This window comes from Nothoprocta perdicaria, unplaced genomic scaffold (assembly GCF_003342845.1).
Source record: "Nothoprocta perdicaria isolate Ctin4 unplaced genomic scaffold, notPer1 scaffold_248, whole genome shotgun sequence".
NCBI classification, from domain to species: Eukaryota; Metazoa; Chordata; class Aves; order Tinamiformes; family Tinamidae; genus Nothoprocta; species Nothoprocta perdicaria.
In genome coordinates this window covers 724,132-745,435 of record NW_020455475.1, presented here as the reverse complement: position 1 = coordinate 745,435, position 21,304 = coordinate 724,132, and the positions used below count along the sequence as shown (strand labels likewise).

The following is a 21,304-nucleotide window of genomic DNA, read 5'->3' as shown; positions in this document are numbered from 1 at the left end:
ACTGAGCTCTAGTGGCACTTGTCTAACAAAATATGGAGTTATACTAGCAATTTTAGAGCAGATCTTTGTATAATCAGAAACAGTTATTTCTCTGAATCATGTGTCAGGAACCAACTGACAAGGGATTTTATTCTGTCTGTGCAGAAGGTGTGGGTACTCTGATGAGGACCCTAGAGACATATCAGTACTAACAAAATGAAAGTTAAAAATGAAAACAGTGCAGTTTATTTCCTCGGTAGCAGGGAACAACAACCTTGAAACAATTTCAGACAAGCAGTTTGAGGTATGCTCGCTGGAAACAAGCTATGGGGAAAAACTACCATCAGCAGGATCTGTACCTTTCCTCAGTCTCACAGAAACCTCTAGTAGGGATATTTTCATTCAGGAAGGCAGTACTTGAGCTTGTTTGTTAGAAAGTGAATTTTCTACTTAGAAGACAGAAATTTAATAGTCTTGGGTTAGCAAACAGGTTATCAAAACTCTGCAAGGAGGGGTGCGCTACAGCCATCCTTTACATCCTAACATTACCAATTCTACCTAACAAGGAGAACCATGTGGTACTCCTGCTGTGAGGAGTGGGATGACTGAGATAACTTTGTCTCCCTGAATCCCATGCAAGTGGGTCTAGAAGCAGACAGGCTAAGATGACTGTTGGGAGAACAGAATCAACCAACTGGGATGAGAAGTATCATCAGAATTCTTGCCTTATTTTACAAAGGGCCTTCCAGAAATGGAGTGATGGGAAAGGTCTACATCAGACTATTTCACCACAGAAACAGATCTGAGATGGATCCTGGATATAAATTACTGATTTCTTGTTTTCAATCGAAATAGGAAGGTTGATTTTGGAAATTCCTAGAATAGAATGAACCTATGACATCTACTCACTTCGTCTCCCTCAACATGAAAACTGTAGTGGTAAACAATGAGATTAAACTATAGATCTAAATTTAATACTTTTAAGGGTGAATCTCCAGGCACTTCTACTAGCAGATATTTATGCATACCAGTATTTCCCAAAATTAAGTCCACTTTCTGAACACAAATGGCCAATATTGAGATAATGCCCTATATTGGATCTGAGTAGTTTTGACATCTCCCACTAAACAATCTTGACCCTGAGAAGAAAAGAGAAAAACTCTGAAGCCAAAATGCCCATCAAGATCACTTGTACCAGCCAGTCATTAGAATTGACCTAATCAAAACAAATTAACAGGATTCAGCAGATACAGTAAACATAGTGAAATTTCTCTACTTTGCATGTACAGCAGGAGAATATGGGACAGGATGAACATCCAGCTATCCTGTGATGAGGGTCCTCAAGTTATTAGAAAATACTGAAGAGGCAGTTTGATAGGTGCCACCACAGATTCAGAAGAAGTAAAGACACCTTTCTTTTTGCCTCAGTCATGGTGTTTGGGACATCAAGAAAAAAAAAAAAAAAAAAAAAAAAAAAAAAACCCAAAAAAAAAACCCCTGTTTCAAACGGGGTGCAGCAAGCAAAAGTTACCCAATACAAGTTTGGCTGAACTTACGATCTTGAAGGTCTTTTCCAACCATAATGATTCTATGGTTGATTCTATGATTGATTTTATGATTCTAAGTGTTACAATAGTACTGCTCCAAATGACTAAATACAGTGTTTTAAAAAAAATACTATGACAGATAAGTCACCTGAACAATTTGGAAAGTTGACAAAATAGCAGCACATAAAAAGACATCAGAATATTTTACTATGTGTTGTAGTTGCACAGCATTTTTGAACTTCTGCTAATGATTGACCTGACTTTTAATGAGGATGGGAAGAAGAAGAGTCACTCTCTATCACTGTTTTTGTGCAGCTCTTCTCTTCCTTATAATGTTTTTAGAGTATTCTCTTCTTTCAAAAAGAAAGAAGGGAAAAAAATTTTATAAAAGCATTGTCCACAATTTTGACACTGAAAAAATTATAACTTCACATACCCCCCATACAAAACCATCTTTATGGAGATGGATTTCCTTCCAATTTAGAATCATTTTCTTTTTCAAAATACCTCTGAAAATAAACAGTTCCTTACTGATTTTTGGGAGCTCTGATCTCGAGCTTTTTGCTGTAAGGATTTCTTTGACATTCATTCATCATTTAACATTCTTCTAAATGTAGATGGTTTGAGGCAAGAAAGAATATATGTCATATAGAACAGGAGACCATAGGAAAATGACCTCTACTTAGGACATTAAACAGGCAACTTTCATGTTTTTATCAGTTGAGAAATTTAAATACAGAATTTGTTTGGCTCTGAACAATGCATTTGCAATTTGCATAGAAAAAAAGACAGCAAAACCTCATAACCCATCCATGTTTTACCACAAGCTTAGTTCTATTACATTTTAGTTAAGGTTCAAAGTTGTCTAAAGAAACCAATCCCTTCTTTCTCCAACTCTAAATGTATCACTTGAGAGTTCAGCTTCCAATAGAAGCATTATCTGACACAAAACTAATTTTAGAATATAAAGTGCTCCTCACCATACTGGAATACATATAATTTAAAATAACTGTAAACCTAAACTCTGCACAAACAGAAAATTCAAGCACTAACAAAAAAGCATAATTTGTAATTGAAAGAAAATAATATTTAAAAGAAAAAAAAACCTTTTTGTCCTTCCAAAAAGAGACAGAAATTACTAAGTTTTATTTCCCAAGAGAATTATGCCACTTTTATAAAGAAAATTACAGTCACCACAAATTGCTCTCAACAATTCCATAGCTTCTTCATTTGACCACTTGAAAATCAAAGTTCTTTAGGATTATAAATATAACTTTTTATAACTCTGTTATTACGTACTGTGAATGGGGAAAAGGGGCCAATCTTGTGGCCATAGCGTCGAATGGCCTCTCTGATGTGGCTCGGCTGGATGGCATCGCTTTGAGCCTCAATACCACAGGCTGCAGCACTCTGCAACAGAAAAACACATAAATTGTTACTAAATCAAAAACACACAACAGACCTACAGTGCATAAAGTATGAAAATAAACTTTTATAAAATGACCATTTTTTTTCCTAAGGATACACATCATTGCTACCACACACTACATTAGAGAAAAAAGCTATTAACAAATCAAAGAGGACTTTTACATGAACTTTGCTTAAGAGACCCAGAGAACACCATATTTGTCCTCTTAAATCTTTCACCTTKTGCTGCTGTAGGTTGCAATTGAAAAGAGCAGCACATGCTCAAACTAAAATGAAAGGGTCATATAAGTCACACTGTAATAACCACAACAACTATTTTTAAAACCTTTCAGGCCTTCATTATGATGTCAAGGGGTGGGGAAAATATTGAACAAGTACCTGAAGTGGAGGCAATTTGACACCAAAAATCACAATCGAAAAATACTTGCATTGAAATAAAAACATATGACATTATGGTGTTAGAGAGATGAAGAAAATATTTTAATATCTGCGAGTGGACCACTTTCAGATTTCAAATGATGTTTTTGGACTAAGAACTCTAAATCAAAAATAAGATTTGGCTGCTACCAATCCACTGATTTTATATAAATACCACCTATATTTCAGAAGTAAAAGTGACTCTTTTCTCTTTGCTAATTGCACAATAATGTTGAGTGAGACCTCACCAACACCATTTTCAAGTATTTATTACCATATCACTAGTAAGTTGTCTGAATTCTAGTGAGCTGCTAAAAATGACAAAATCTTACTTTGCACACTGAAATTTACTCTACACATACACACATACCCCATACATTTCAAATATATAGCAACATTTTCAATCTTAGGCATAGGGGAGAAAGTTTTTATTGCCAAGAGTGCTGAATAACGTGCTGAATATTATGAATATCATGATATATAGTATTACTATATATTAATATTATAATATGATAATATGACGGTAGATTCTTCCCTTGCTAATAGATATTGATAGAGGGAATGTGCAACTCAAATATTTTCTATCATGTACCAATAATAACATTCACCTCAGTTATATGTATGCCTATTAAAATTGAATAACTGATGGGAATACTAAAACATTTTAGAAAATATATATACTTTTAAAGGCATTAAGTAAAATACCAGAAATTTAAAAGAAACTCACAAAACTAATGAAATACACAAAGTATCAAGAATCACATCTCCAGCTAAATCGTGGTGTCTAATCACGACAGTGGAAGTCACCCAGGGAATCTGAACATCATCAAATATATAGGAAAAAGTAAATAGAAGAGGAGGTTCAAAAGTCTTAAGAAAGATTTTAGGATGATTAAAGGCTTTTAAAATGGGGCATAACAAAGGAAGAGAAAAAGCTGCATTTACTGGAAGCATCTATAGCCCTGATGACTTTACAAAGACAAAATTGACCTTTTCCTAACTGTCACTGTGAAAACTAACAGTTAAACCCTGTGAAAAAAATGAGTTCTGGTTGGAGCAGATTAACTGGTTATAGGAGATTCACAAGTCTACAGCTCTGCAACAAACTGAGCCCTGCCACCACTTTTTTTTTCTTTTTTTTCCAAAAAAGCCATAAGTGACAAGCACGGAACATTCTAACCAAATTATTTAATCAAATCTATTTCCTCTTTTGTTTTAAGGTACAGATATCCTTCTCATCTAGAATACCAAGGATCTACTACAGAAGACAGGAATTGTAGTATTTACATTTCACATACTGAATGTAAGATATTTTCTTCAAAGTCAAACAAATATTTCAGTTGAATGGAACTGACTGGCATAAAAATAAAGCGGATCAGGCAAAGTAGCTATAGGAAGAAAAGACACTTGCCTAACACTGCTGTGAGCAGGAAAATCGTAACGACTGTGCCTGTTTTGCTTTACTTTGACCCTCGTCCATTGTAGGTCTACTTTGTAGGTCAACTTTGACCGACAGAGCATGAGATGCACTGTAAAGCAAGGGCTTGATTACATGGGGCAAGGTCTATTCCAGGGGCTCTCTAGGAGCTTCAGGTCACCCTGAGAGCATGTGGAGTCTTCTTCCTTTGAGATATCCAAAACACTCCTGGACACAACCCTGTGCCATATGCTCTAGGTGACACTGCCTGAGCAGGGTGGTTGGACTAGATTATCTCTAGATGTCCCTTCAGTCTTTCTGTGATCCTGTGAGCTGCCCATCTTGGGAGCAGCAATTGCCACTTTGGCTATGCTCCTTTCCCYCCTCTTTCTTATGACATATGTGAGCCCAGCTGTCTTTACATCAAAAAGAAAACAAACGACAACAAAAAAAACCACTTCCACTACTACTACTGAGAAGTCTTGTTTCTGACAGAAGGAACACCAAACATTTGCCTCTATCATGATATCAGTATGCAGCATGTGATATATCTTAAAATCTACCAGAACTAATATCTTAACACCTAAAATTTAAATTAAAAATTATTTCCTGAAGATATTTTGCATGACAAATACCTTTTTTCTTTTCCTTTGTTTGGATTTGGTAGAGTCCTGCCCAATTCCACCATTGCCCAGGGCTCCTGCCTGGTTTTTCCCAATGTGCTGCTGTCCTGCTGACACTGGAGGTGTGGGTGTAGGAGGTGGTGTGTTTTCTGGAGAGTCAAGACTGGTCTTCACACCTGTGGCCTGCCCTAAGAGGTGTGGCTGTCAAAACAAGAAGTCAAACAGCCAGTGTAAGATCTTTAACAAAAGAGAAAAAAAAAAAAAAAAAGGAAAGAAGGAAAAAGATTTACTGCCTTCTTAGATTTACTGGTAGAATTATAATACAACAATAAGTTTCCTCACTCTACAGGTTGCTGTGATATAAATATTGTAGCTTTATGGTCACAAAACGTAAAAATGCATTATACCTATGATGCTTGTTCTTCACTGTTAACTTCACTGTAAATAAACTCCAGAACAGGAGCTTATGTCAATACTTACCAAATTTCTATAGCATCTACTTGGAATCCAAAAAAAGCCATCACATACTGTAACAGTGAAACACAAAATACATACAGTCCATGCAATAATAGTCACATTAATGTGAGGAAAGCGTACTAACCTCTGTAGAGCTGTGATACTGTATGAAGGTAGCAGATATGGCATGACTGAATGGGTCACCAGCTTTGGGAGCCATGTCCTGCTTAACCAAAAGGGCCAAGTCCACCAACTGTGAGGACAAAAACAACCAGTGAAGAGGTAGCTGCACTGACAGGCCACGTGCCCAGAAYGCCATAACAAAGCCAGGAGATAGGGCTCCTGGATTAAGGGTTAAGGAAGATTCTTAATGCTTATCAGTAAAAATTACTTAGAAATTGCTTAGAGTTACTTAGAGATATTTTAGCCTAAGGAATCTTTCTTTTCCACTTTTGTAAATACATGGAGCAATTTATCTACCCAAAAAGGCTCAATATAGCACTAAGCTTTTTGTTTTGAAATGGAGTATAAGGGCAGAGAGAAAGCCGAAGTTATTGGGAGCATCTAAACATTTTGGTTTTCCTGGAAATACTGCTTTTTGATCCAATTGTGCAATCGAGTTGAATGAACTTCAGCTCGTTGCCAGAGGTCACATAGTGAAGTATGYGGTTCCAGTCTGGACTTGAATAAAGTTCGTGCTGGACTCCACTGTCTTCTGTAAGCAATATAAAACATTGCTATTTGTGTATCAGTGATGAATGTGTGGTGTAGGACACATCTGTTATACAGTAAATTGAAAGACAGATAGGAATCCAATTAACAGCATTAGCATATGGAGTTCCTCTATGCTTCTAAGGGGAGGTGACAAAACAGTCAGTTGGGACTGAAGTGAATCCAAGAGTAACTAATTAATTTTCTTTAAGCAGAACTCAGTCATTATAGCAGACTCCCTTACCTGTGCCACAGTCTCATATGCTAAATATGCCAAAATCTCCATTGCGACTGCATTTGGCTTTATTTCCATACTGCTACAGTCCAGCCAGTCACGAAACTTGGATGCTTTCTTTGCTGTCAGTTCAAATCATAGGGGAAAAATGAAATGTTAACAACATATAGGCCAAAACGACCCATTTCTCCACTTTGAAAAGTATAGCAAATGTGAAACAGAAAGTGTGGACAGATCTTGATTGGCCTGGAATAGACTTCAAGGTTTAACAAAATGGAACTAGGAGGTAAAGACAATTATTGCATAATTTTGGAAACTCATAAACAACATGAAGGAAATGGAAAAGCACATAGTTAATCAAATATGCAGGAGTTTTCAGCATGAGGAAGGATCTGCTATGGAGATGGACAGGACATACTGAACTTTAAATGTATTATGGCAAAAGAAATAATGTGATTGTATCACAGCTTTGATGAATAATTGCAGAAGCACTAGAAGAAATGAACACAAATCTGAGTTTCTGAGCCCAGAAAAAATGGTAAAATTTTGTTAACGACAGCAAAGACAAATGGAAAGGGAGAGAAGAAGTAGCAAGTCCTGTGATAACTATGTAGGGATTAGCTGCTGACAAGCTAGGCAAAATGATTTGTAGATGTGTATTTTTAAAATGTGCTTTGGATAAGAAAGAAACAAGGGTGGATGTAGATCTGCACATGATCAACATTCAGATAAGAACTTTATACTACAAATGCATGAAATAGAGAAAAAAAAAAATGGGACAAAGAAGCACATGGGACTTGCAAAGACAACAAAAGCATAAATCAGAGATATCAAAATGGAGCTGAAAAAACATCAGGGAAGTTTTCAGGAGAATCAAGGAAAGGACAATCTTACTTAAGTCAATGGTAGGCAAATTGATCACAGAAAGCAATAGAGGCTTGGATAGAAATGTGCTAGTAATACTAGCCCTCTTCATGAGGTCTTTTTATAAGGTCAAGACAACTAAACTGAAGTAATAGAAGTAGGGAGAATAATTTTGAAACAGCAGTTTCAAAGAGAGAGTGAGGAGTAAAAATCTGAAGAGAAACGAGAAAACTAGATATCATTACTAGTTCTTTCTAGGAGAAAGTGAGAAAGTTTCATTGGTTCACTGAAGATGAGAAACCAAAGCAAGAGGAAAGCCAGACGGTGACAGAAGAACTTCACATATTTCTTTAAACTTTGTATTTGTAGTCCTATGCAATCCGGTTCTGGTTCTTAGGTAATAGATTTTTTTCCTTTTAACGGTCTTAAAACTGTGTAGAAATACATGGTGCTGTAATTGTGACTATATAATTTGAACAGACTTCTTGAGGTCCATTCCAGACCTGCTCTCCCATGAACCACTTTTGGGAGGTTTATATTACGGTAATATGGGTTTGCTGCTTTTTATATATAAATTAATTTGATTTATGCTAAAATAAAAGAAAATGAACAAAATTAACTTGTGTGATAATTTTGGTAAATTTTTGTAATACACGTTAATGAAAAAGAATGGTCTAGACATTATGTTTCAAAAACCCTGCAAAAATATCACTGAGATCTTTGTATAGATCACAGACCACTGGTCTGCAACTTTCAATTTCATTTCACAGATTTAAGATTTCTATTTGTTCTCTCTCCAGATGATAATTTGAGGGTTTAAAAATGACTTTATCACAAACCTCTCATTTGCTGAAGTCACCCTAATATGAAGTAGCATTTATGTAATGGTTCACAGATGTGTGATGCCAAATTATAACTAAGCTTACAAAACATACTGAAAGAGGAAAAGAAGTGCTTACAAAACATGTTTTCCTACATTTTCTGACATTTGCTGATACAGAGGAGTATTTCAAATGTGTCATTTATTTGCCATAAATGACTCAGTCTTTCTTCGAAATTAAATGTCCTGCTAGGAAGAACAAGATAAGGTCTCATTTAAAGGCACTATTGTGTTCACGTCTGTGTTGTAGGATCATGTGCTGTTTTGTCATGCCTTTTACTGGCTCCTTCACCTCACTTTCTCTGACATTTGACTTAAAACCTTAGTCATCACTTAACTGCTTCTGTAATGATGTTTTGCTACATGATCAAGCCCATTAATTTACAGCTCATTATAGTTGTGGCCCACAAGTACTTCTACTAAGTTGGTTTTCAGTGCTAGTAAAGCCCTAATTCTGTCATCATGTTATTAGTGTTGGAATGGTGTATACTGATGAATTTGGCTAATGTTGAATAAATTCCACAGCAGGAGCTTATGGCTTAAAATAGAAAAGACTCTTTAGTAACTTCTTTGTGTCTCTGCGGATACAGGAATAAAAGCAAAACTTGCTGCTCTTCTCTAATTTTAGACACATTCCTGTAACCATGAAACTTTATTAATGTGCTAACATCAGGACAGACTTCAGGCAAGTATGGTTGTTTTTATACATTAAGCCTTTTAAAAAGTCCACATATTTCCATACTTTGCAGCACTCCCCACCAGCACAGTAGTTGACCATACAGAAACCTTGGTAAGAATTCAGATAAAACATTCTGCCTGATAGCYCCAAACTGCACTAAATTAACTTTTCCCAGGCGGTACTAGGACAAAGAATTTAAATTTTTATTATTGAGGATGAAATAAAAGTGCTTTCAACAGACCTGAGGTCCTGCTATGTTCTCTGTTACACAAAATTGAACATCTTAGCACAGTGCAATCTTTATAATACTTACAAAAACTCAACTGCCGACTTTCACAAAATTCTGCATACTGGACTGAGTCCATCGTTCGTGTTTGTCTTTCTGCTCTCTGACAAAAGAGTAGAAGTACATGATGTACCTTATTTCAAAAAGAACTGCATTCCCCAGCAGAAATCACAGCGGCAACGTGCCAGAGCCATCACCCCGAAACAACCCCCCGCAAGTCAAACATGCATTGAACAAAATGCAAAAATATAAGATGCATGGCTTGATTATGGGCCTCCTGAGTTGGTTATTCCCAGAGGAACATGTCATATCTCACTCCAATGTCTGCTTGCACGTTGTTCAACTGGGACAGAGGAGCCAGGGCTGCAGGAGGGCAGGTGCTGAGGGTCCCATGAGGGTAGGTGCTGAGCACTCTGGCCCCGATACATTTAAGCATGGAGGTGCRCATGTAAACTGAAGCGTGGGAGCAGTCTGCCTACGTGCTTACAGATGACCAGGCAAGTAAAAGGTTTTCCTGGATGGAGGCCAGTGTCTTCTGCACAGAACAGAAATGAACCTGAATGTCTGAAATGGGAGTGTTATCAGTATTGAAATGAATCGGGGACATCCCCCTGTTGATGAACCAGACAGAGAGGAGCACTGAAGTGCCCCTTCCCACACAGATATTTGATAAACAGTAATAATGAGTGGTATATGTATCTCTCTCATCATTTTTCACTGTTAATCTATGCTTGTTTTCTTTTTCTTCCATGTATCTGAACACCTACGCAGACAAAGAAGGGAAGTTTGATGCCAAATTAGAATTTATTTGAGAAAAACGGCTTTAAATATTTACTCCTGGATTTTACTACTGGACATCTCCAAAGAGTCAAGGCATTAAGCCATACATACGCACAGTCTGCACAGGTAGGAGATGGCAGTCAGATTAAAGACAAGGATTATCCAATTCAGAAGTAGAAGGTATTTTATTCAAATATATTTGAAACATCAGGGAAAGGAGCAYATCTTTCTTCCAAACAAGAGTTTAAATCATAAAATCACTAAATGTAGTAAGAAGAGAGCTGTAGCTCAGGATGCAAGCTGACATCAATCGTGGCTATACCGAGATGCACACATCTGCGATCCCTACTTCTAATTCAAGACACCATGCAGCGAGAAGGGGAAGYATAGGTGTGCTTGCACTGAAAGATAAGCACAGGCCCTTTGCTCTGAGTCTCCAGGCACTTTTCCATACAACAAAACTGAAAGTTAATTTGGTTTCATGGAAAATTACTAATTTAAAATAAATAAAATTGCTATTGATGACAGTATGCAAAAAATACATATATGCTCACAAATCAAAAACAAACAAAAAAAGGAAAAACTCATTTAAATATGTTTTTTTTTTTTCTATTCACTATCTTTTAGGTCATTCCTCTAAGACAGTCAACCAACTATCAGATTTTCTTTATAGACAACACACTTCATTTAGTTGTGACTTGAACCACCAACTGTCAAGGAGCATATTTTGATATTCGTTCTTTCTTTTCATCTCTACCCAGATGGTCATTTTATCCGGAAGCCACATGTTTCTATTGTATCTTGACTCTTAGTCACTGGGATAGAAACTCCTACTGAAATATTTCTCATTTCTCTTTCTCCGCATTCCTCTACTCCTCCTGGCATCCTGCTTACATTTTGTGGAACTGATAAGTAAAAATTTTCAGTCAATATATTCCATTAAGGCATCAAATGAGTTTAAATTTATTTTGTATCTTTTAAAGAATAACTGTCACAATTCATGCCATAACCTCAATCCTCATCAAGTACAACCAAAACAGAGATCTGTTTTGCCTCTGAATTAATTCAGTCCTAGTTTTCAAGACCAGGAGGCACCACTAGGATCATCTAATCTCATCTCCTGCATAGCACAGGACCCTTCTCACATAATATATCCTAGAATTTGCAGGCTTAGAATTTTTTGCTTAATTATACTGTATGTTTCAGAAAGACATCTAATCTTGATTTAAATATTTCAAATTCTTAAAACAATTTAAGATGCTACCTTTTGTTTCATGTAGTTTAGACTCTATGATCATTTGTGTATTTGCTTGCCAACTGGCAACTACTAGTTAGGTACTCGAGGTAATGATTGAGTAACATCTTAGCTTCTGTTTGATAATCAAGTAAACTGAGCTTCTCCAAATACTGAAATCGTGTACACAGAAATGTCCATATAGACTCATATAGGTCTCTGGCCCAGTCTTTCACTTGGAACATGTCATGCTATTGATCTTGCCAGCCGTGGCTTCCTCTAGCTAAGTGTTGAAAACATCCAAGGACAGAGATTTCACGTTTCTTCTTGGTAACCTATTCCAGCGTTGCACTGGTTAAAAAGTTTTCTAGTATCCTATCTGAAACTTCACATATCAGATTGTGAATGTTAACCCTTCTTATTCCATCTGGCACTACTAAGAAGAGTTTGGTTCCATCTCCTTTATGCTATCCTTCATGCAGTTGTACGCTGCTATCCAATCACTTTCAGCCTCCTGTTCTTCAGACTAAGTTCAGCTCTCTCAGCCTCTTCTTACAGCCACATTCACAAGGCCCCTCACTTCTGAGTAGCTTTCAACTCGAATTTCTCAGCATTTCCTCACAACTGAGGAACCCAAAACTAGRCATAGTATTCCAGACAAGACATCATCAACACCAAGTAAAAGAAAATTACAATTTCATTCAATCTGCAGGCCACATTTCTGCTAATGTAGCCCATTGGAATTTTGTATTATTATCTAAAATAAGATACTGTTGGCTTATATTTTTCCTGATGTGATTAGCGCCCCAGGTTCCTTCCAGTTACCCAATCCAGTAGGACCACATAGCCTGTTGCTCATGCAAGGGCTTCCTCTGGTCCAGCTATTTGCTCAGCTTGCAAAGTTATCATAAACTGAATGGGTTGAGACGCTGTGACCCCCATTTGCTAGCTACTTTTCCATTAATTTGTTGACTGTCTTTTCTGTTTTCTTTGTCCAGTCTGCAGATGAAGATATTGAACAATAAGGTCCCAGTATAAATCCTTGGACTATGTAGTGCATTATCAGTTGCTAACTAGATGTCAGGCCATTGGCCACTACTCTTCATAAGCAACAACCTAGGAAATTTTACATCCACCTAATGATCACTGCTTCCATCCTGCGCTTCGTGTTCTTCCATTAAAAAAAAATTCCTTCACCAATGAAAAATAAATTACTTTTTCTCAAGAATCCCACAAGTATCCTGAGATAAAGCGGTGTGGATAAAGCACACTTCAAGAAACACACTGAAGGCCACTTCAAGTCAAGATGCTACCTCGACATAACATTAGGTACATCGTGTCCTCATCCTGTTATCAGAGAAGCTGCTGCCTCTTAATCAAAGGGTTAGTCACAATCCAATGTGATGGAAACAAATCACTTCCATCTATATAAGCATAAAAAAAAAATGCTTTTGAAAGAGACCATCCCAAAGCCTTAAAAGGACAAGGAAGGCACAGGAAAACAAACTGACAGAAAAAAMTAACCTGAGCATGAGGCACCATGCTTCAAAGTCCTACCTGAATGAAATCACTGCAAGTTTCTTAAAAAAGTGAAACAATTAAAACTGACATAAGGAAACTGACATATGAAAAAGGGGGAGGACTAATTTTCCAACAGAGATTTCATTTCTTTCTACAAATTGTCTATAATATTCACCCAAAAAGCTATACACTGCTCTTAATTCTGTTCTTATATATTAAGTGCTTATAAGGCTTATTAAATGCTTATAATTATTTTTCCTTATGTGAATACTTTGTCCATAGTGAAATTACTCACATACCTGTGAAATAAAATTGCTTTCTCCTTTCAGTGTGCCTCCCTGTAAGAAGTTCTTCTAAAAGGTGATTTCTAGAGTGATATTTTTTTTAAAATACATCCAAATAAAGTATCTTTTAGTATAAATAACCACCCTTTATTATTTTCAGCCCATGCAATCTAATAGCAACAACAAAAAAATCACTTTATGACACATTATGGTATGAAAACACACAGTTCACAGGATATGGATATGGACAACAATTCCATCAGTCCTTCCAGTTTTAGAATAATGTATACATAAATAGAAAGTATAGAATAAACAACTAGATAGCTATCTTTCCTTGGCAGTTCTCAAGGTTACAAACTTTATTTTTTTTCGCTTATATCATCTCTTCGGTGGAAAAATTTAATGTTCCATTATCTCAACATTTTTAATCAATCAATAACATGGGATAAAAAAGGAAAGGAAAAAAAGTAGTGCTGCTCCAAGGACAAAAGAATTTTATGGAAACAGCATTCAGTGTTGCAGAAGTTATAGACCATTGGCAAAAATGCTATAACTTGTAAATAATACTTATTATTGAATCTGTACATTGCCCACTTAATGTTTTCCACAGTCTTTCTTTTTAAGCTACTTTTTTTCTTTTTCTTTTTTTTTTTTTTTAACGTATGAAATTATACAGGACAGATCAAATAAATTTCATAATTTAAATAGTAATTTTTAATTTTATATGAGYGATTTTTTTCATATTCTCTTCTTGGACAGATTAGCAAGTTACTGCAACAGAACTGAAGTCCTCTTTCACAAGCATAAAAGCAAATTTGCTGGAAATCTTTCCTACGTGAAGAAATGGGGCATCCTTATTGACATGCCACCTTGAAGCAATCTCAGCTTGAAACATTTTGCTTTGAGTTTTGAAACCAGATACAGCAAGTGACATAAGTGATGCAGACCTACTGGGTTGTCAAAAAATTAAAAAATGCATAGGTTTTACTTCCTTCATAGTAGTTCAAGTTACTCTGAGCAGTTAAGAAGCTGAGTTATGTGGCAACCAGCAAAGTTGAAAGCCTCCACCTGCTTTCATGCTGAAGAATGCAGTAGATAGCAGCTGGCACAGTAAACGTAGGCTTAGTCTTCCAAAAATGTGCTGCATTATGCCTTTCTTTCAGCATGATGAACCAAGAATGAAAACTGACAAGGTCATGTGGAGAAAAGGTAAAGAATTGTATGTTGTCACCTACCATCTAGGATGAAAAATAATCCTATTTTGACTCCATTTTAAAGCTTTCACAGTTGACAAAGATCTTTGTGTGCRAGGAGGGCAGGAGGCCAAACCTTAACTTGCTCACTAGCTATTTCGCGTCTGAAGGAAATGTGTCGAGGAGCTGCTAAGCTGGAAGGGTTGGAAAAATGTAGGCAGCAGGGTGGACACCCCTGTGTTTGGCAACAACATTGGTGATGAAGAGGTTGACTTGCCATCCCGTTTGCATATTTATATTCTGGCATGATTTCCTGACTTCCTTCTCTAAAGACTTCTTCATTGTGTACCTACCACCCTTCCAAAGGTGACTACCTCAGAGGAAAAACAAAACTGCCCTTGAGTGACCACTGATAACACTGCCAAGCAAAAAGAGGAGAACATGTACAGCATGTCACTGCTGTGGAAGATAAGCCTCCATGAAGCCTCTGGTGGCCGAGAATGTTCTTTATGTGCTGGGTAAGAATTTTTTTCTATTTAGACTTTGAGAAGAACAGAGTAAAATAAAAAAATCATTTGAGAAAGGAAATACAAGTGAGCTCAGTATTGAAATGCTTCCAAAATAGGCTGAAACATTTTCAGTCCTCTCTATCTTGAAATTATCTGAGGATTATTAGTATCTGAAGATCTTTTTACATACAGAAATAATGTACTCATCTTTCAAGCACTTGCATTGGCAAGCAAAGAAAAGTGGGTTTTAGGAGTAAGCATTTTTCAAAGATTAAGCTTACTCAGAGTTTTAGATGGAAAATAAAAAATATCTCTCGGGGAAAGATCGTAGCTTTCATAACGCAACTCTGTTTTGTTATAAAGCACAGAATTATAGAGASATTTTATCATTTTTACCCATCACACGACATAGCACACGTTCTGCAGTACTCAATAATTTGAATATGTCTACAAGCAGACCTTTGATATAATATTGGGTTTGGTTTGAGTGCAAAGTTCTTGATACCTCCACTACAGATGAGTCTTTTCCCAGTGGACAAAAATGATCCTAGTTTTAGCATATTTGCACAGTTATAAAAAGTCAACAAGTTTTGTGTTTCTGTCTATAATATTACTTCAAAAATAAAAGACCAATAAAAGAGTTCAAGACCTTAATAACTCAAAAAACTTAGTAACTGTTAGATTTTAAAAGTCTATACCTATAACTGTCATGAAAGGAAGATGAGGATGATGACAAGTTCAAATCAAAATAGACACTGATCTGAATATAATGTCTGTATTATGTAGACCTTAAGAGAAGAAAAATGAATCCTCATGAAAAGAGCGACGAGTAAAKAATACAATGCACAATAGGACATTTAACCTTCATTAGTGGGGCAAGGGAAAAGCCAAGAGCAGAGAATGACTAGTTGCTCTGATTTGTAACTGCTATTCAGAAAYGTGGAGCTGGAACCTCTAAATAAAACATTTGCTGGTCATGCGATACCTTTGATTTCTACAGCATTTTTTTTTCTCTTATTGTCTGTATTTTCATGAATATTGTAAACCTCTGTGCCAAATCTAGGACTAACTTCTACCAGTGCTTTCTAAAGCACTTTCTAAATATTCTAAATGCTGTAAAATATTTTTGAAGAAATTGTTATGAAACATYAAAAAGTAATGTGAGATTTATTAATAAATTAAGATGACTGAACTTTTTTCAATTTTCTGATTGAGGATACCATAACTCCTGCTTGTGGTTTCCATCTGGCTGTACATTAGACACTTCATTTATTGGGTAAATATTAAGAAATCTCTGTGTTTTCTGAATAGCATTCTTTACACTTAGCTCTGTATCAGTTCATTGACGAGGTTAGTATGGACAATATTAGTGCCTCACAAAAAATACCTTAACTGAATAACTTAATTGAAGCTGGGTCATCCAGATAGGCATCATTGCCTTGACTGAGTGATAAATCAGCAAAGCAGTCCCTTCAGCTTAAGAAGTTTTGAATCTGATCTTGCATTTGCAGTCTAAAATTGGACCTGGTACCCTGTTTAACATTAATGGTACTGTGAAAAGAAAGGCTCACTTTGTAAGTAAATTGAAAGGACAGCATTATAAACTTTTTAAAATACTAAACTTAAGCTTTTTAAAAATATTACTTTTAAATATACATCACAACATACAGATGGATAARCATATGGACATACAAAATTCTCTTAAAAATGTGTTTAGTAAATCTATATATTGGATTGTATTTAAACTTGCTGTAATTATTACATTACGTATCATTTCAAAAGCTCTCTTACTCTCACAGTGTTTTTTTGCAATTTTAATTTGTAGATGGCTTGTTTTTGAGCCAAATTTAAGTACAGTCAATTGCATGCAGGTTAGGTAGTTTAGCACTCTAAATGACTACAGACCTGCTGGACAGATAACTTGATACCTTGAAATTGTACTCCTTCCTCTCTCCTGAAATCCTTCTTGTGTAATGTGGGTATAAAAGAATCAATATATACTTCTGAAAATATATTTATGTAAAGAGTTTTCTTAAGATTAAGCAAGAAGTGAGTAAGAAGAAGGTCCTCAAGATCATACTTTATGTATTATTTGCATTGGCAGGATTGGTAGGAAAAAAAAAAAAAAAAAAAGGTACTTGTTATATCGCAACACCTGCGATAAAATGCCTTGCTCTGTAAAGCAGGGATTCACTCTTTGTGAATCAGGCCTGACAGACACTTTCATTTTACCTTTTTTTTTAAAAAAAAAAATGTTATTTGTAAATATTATATCTGCATCCTTTTCSTTACACTTAGTAAGAAAGATTTATTCAGTATATTACTGTCCTATTCAGTATATTACAAGAATTACCATTATGCAGAGCAGATTTGCCAGTACTGTAGTGTTATTAAAAGGCATCTTTGGCAGGCAACACTTTCACAATCAGAATGGAATGAGAATGGCTTATAACTGAAAATAGTATTTCCATTACAGTTTTTCTTGAAAAAATATCTTAATCATATGCCTAACTTTCAAAGTAATAACAAGATACACATCCATAGACTTAAGGAATTCAGGTCATGAAAGTTTAGTTATTCGCGCAGATAATTTGGTGTGTGTTACAGCAATCCACTTCAGAAACTTGAATCAGTCTTAATAGAAGATATGTTGGTTCTATCATGTCCACGGCAAAGCTTTCACCACCTTCAGCAGCTCATAGCGCCTCATCATATGAATACTGTTTTCAACTTAAAGTTGTATCTATTAATGATGATTACCATCATCCACTGGCAAAGGCAAAAAGGAAAATGCAATCTCCAATGGCTTGAGATCCAAAGGTTACATCAGAAAATTAATTTAGACTCACACCTAAAATTAATTTAGGTGACAACTATGGATAATAAAAAGAAAACAATATAATTGGGTATACAATGATACAATGGATCACTGATGGGATTACCAGGTGCAATCCTAATGCAATGTGATTGGTGCCTAATGTAACTGAGCATTGCAAGGTAGATAAYATGCATGAGTTCATGCCAGGAAACTGCAAAAGGCAGAGAAAACTGCAATCTAAAGAATTCTTAAATAACGTTATTTACAAATTCACATTGTTGTTTCAATCTCTTTTTTGGCACACAAGAGACAGAAATGTGATTTCAGGAMAGATTTCTGTCTCAAAGCAGAGCATGATACAATATTTTACGAACAGGTTTACATCCCTCAATACAGCTGTCCATTCATTTTTGGTAGTAATGACTGTTAAAAACTTCTCAGAAAAAAAAAAAACAAATAAACAAACAAACACCCATTCATTTTATGAGAAGTTACTATAAATATCTCTATTAGGTAGGATTAATTTAGACTTCTCAAGGACAAAATCATAGAATCACAGAATCACAGAATGGTTAAGGTTGGAAGGGATCTCTAGAGATCACCTAGTCCAACCTTCCTGCTCTAGCAGGGACACCCCGAGCACGGGGCACAGGGTGGCATCCAGGGGGGGTTTGGAAGATCTCCAGAGAAGGAGACTCCACAACCTCCCTGGGCAGCCTATTCCAGGGCTCTGTCACCCTTACAGGAAAGAAGTTCTTCCACACATGCAGATGGAACTTCCTGAGTTTCAACTCACATCCATTTCCCCTTGTCCTACCACTGAGAAGAGCTTGGCTTCCTCCTCCCTACATTCACCTTTCAGGTATTTACACATATTGATCAGATCCCCTCTCAGCCTTCTATTCTCCAGAGAAAACAGGTCCAGCTCACTTAGCCTTTCCTCATACAAAGGATGCTCCAGTGACTTAATCATCTTTGTCACTCTCTGTTGCACCCTCTCGAGAAGCTCCACGTCMCTCCTATACTGGGGAGCCCAGAACTACACACAGTACTCCAGGTGCRGCCTCACCAGAACTGAGGAGAGGGGCAGGATYCCCTCCCTTGACTTGCTGGCAACACTCCTCCTGATGCAGGCCAGGATCCCATTGGCCTTCTTGGCCATAAGGATACTGCTGACTAGGGGTCAACCAGGACTCCCAGGTCCCTCTCCGTGGAGGTGCTTTCCAGCAGGTCAACCCCTAATCTGTACTGGTGCCTGGGGTTGTTCCTCTCTAGGTAAAGGACTCTGCACTTGTTCCTGTTGAACCTTATGAGGTTCCTCTCTGCCCAACTCATCAGTCTGTCCAGGTCCCTCTGAATGGAAGCAAAATGATTACAGATCACACGATAACTACGCAGAGAAATAGTCTCTCACAAAGTGATTTGGCATTTATAATTAGGTTAATCTGAACCATCAGCTAATTTGGCTAATTTGGAACAATCTCTATCTTACCCCATGCCTATTGATAAGTACACCACAAAACTATTAAGWGTTTACACAAAGTCAAAGAAACACATGCTGTCATTAATTAAAAACAATAATTACCATCCAAAGCCACTACAGGGTTTCTTCTAATGAATATCCTCACTTCCTACTCCAGGAAAAGAAATAAAAAATATATTTTTTTCAAAAAGTTTTATAAAACTTTTATAAATGTACCAAAACCAATTACTTTTTTTTTTTTAATCTGGCATAAGAATTAGAACTGAGATTTCTAAATGAAACTTTACAGATTTATTATTTAAAAGTAGAATGCCATTTGAAATTTTTAATTTTGGAATAAAATTGATCAGAATTTGTTTGTTAAATTTGGAGGAACATTTTGAGACTCATTCAAGGCAGAAAGTCTAAGTGAAACTTTCTGGCATGTGAGATCACACTTCCTTAAAAGCAATCTTCCTATGAATTTTATCTTAAATGGTCTTGGCAAATTCACAGAAAAAAAAGGAGAAAAGAAAATATATATAAAAAAAAGATATATCTAGCGTGGACTGGATAAGTCATCATAGCTTACATGTAAGTCATCAGAGCTTACGCTGATTTTAACAGAACAAACAAGTCCTAAATATTCTAGGTCTCCTACTTCATCTTTATGCTACTGACCATTCCTCCAATCTATTATTAGAGATGCTTCATGCAGTAACAAAAAATGAGGTATCGCTACAATACTTTTGTTTGTTTTTTGTTTTTTTTAATCTTGAGTTGAGGGAAAGGCGAGCAAAGAGCATCTACTGTGTACAGGTTCATTACCATAAGCTTTACTGATAGTTTATTCCATTTCCTAAAGAAAGCAAAAAAAAAACCCCACCGTTTCTCTATTAAAAAGCAATCAGATTTGGTATGCTGGTGACACTTTAAAGACCACATTATGTGAGAAAACAAAATAAACATTTACCCTGGCGAATGAAAGTGAATCTGGGTTTTGACATACTTGGCGGGAAGGTAGAATTATATTCATGTCAAGTATGCAGAAAAGCTAATATAATATTTAAATATTTGCTTAAGTAATATAGAATTTAAAACAACACATTAGAAGAAACATTTTTGTGCTATACYTTTAAAGATTTTTAGTATAGGACACTCCATGAAAACAAGTAGGTTTAGTAGAAATTTAGTAGACTTTTAGTAGAAAAAAAGTCTGCTTTAGTAGACTTAGTAGAAATTTCTGACTTTTGCTGTCTTTGTTACACATGCCATTCACTTGTCCAGTGACATAGGRGCTTCATATTTTGCTGATCTATCTTTATTTCTGACACAAAGGCAGTTGGCTCTGTCTGATGGCTTAAATTGATAATGAATGTGTGCAGCTTTTCAAAGAAACAACCCTTGAGAATCACAATCTTATAGATACTGATAAAATAAGCTATAGTTAACACTATTGTGGCTAAATAATAGTATAAATCTACATAAAATATAGATTTTACTAAATATATACTAAAATATAGTATAAATAATAGTATAAATTAATTTTAAAAAAGGGAGTTGTGAATAGAGCATCTCAAAAGTCCATTTTTACACACTTTGATAAGCTTGTTAGTTGGATGTTGGACAGTAGTTTTCGTGCACCGAGAAATATATTTTGATGCACTATTCTGCATCTGGATATTGGACTTTCCTTTATGGGTATAAATCTAAACTTATACCATATGTATATAGACACAAAAATCAGATCTACCACATTCAGATTTATAAATGAGGATGAAGTTTGCTGAACAAAATTCTGGATTACTAACAGTAGTTTAAAACATTTATTTTCAGATAAGGCTTTCCTTACTTTCTCTCTCTTATGGAGATATGTGAAAAATAAGAAAATATTTTCAAACATTTTAATATTGATTACATAAAATTGTCACAAAGCAACATTACCCTTTCTTGTAATTGCACATTTTAGAAACATGTAATT

The 21,304-nt window shown here is 35.9% G+C and overlaps 1 protein-coding gene across 1 annotated transcript in view; it reads right to left on the bottom strand.

The window, feature by feature from the left end:
• SUPT3H (SPT3 homolog, SAGA and STAGA complex component) overlaps nucleotides 1-21,304 on the bottom strand; it is a 238,513-nt gene that overhangs the window by 43,942 nt on the left and 173,267 nt on the right. The window contains exons 6-10 of the mRNA XM_026039980.1: nucleotides 9,550-9,625; nucleotides 6,823-6,935; nucleotides 6,013-6,120; nucleotides 5,424-5,612; nucleotides 2,826-2,936 (exon numbers count right to left, since the gene is read on the bottom strand). Coding sequence (XP_025895765.1) covers nucleotides 2,826-2,936; nucleotides 5,424-5,612; nucleotides 6,013-6,120; nucleotides 6,823-6,935; nucleotides 9,550-9,625 — 597 coding nt within the window. The remainder of the gene's footprint in view (nucleotides 1-2,825; nucleotides 2,937-5,423; nucleotides 5,613-6,012; nucleotides 6,121-6,822; nucleotides 6,936-9,549; nucleotides 9,626-21,304) is intronic.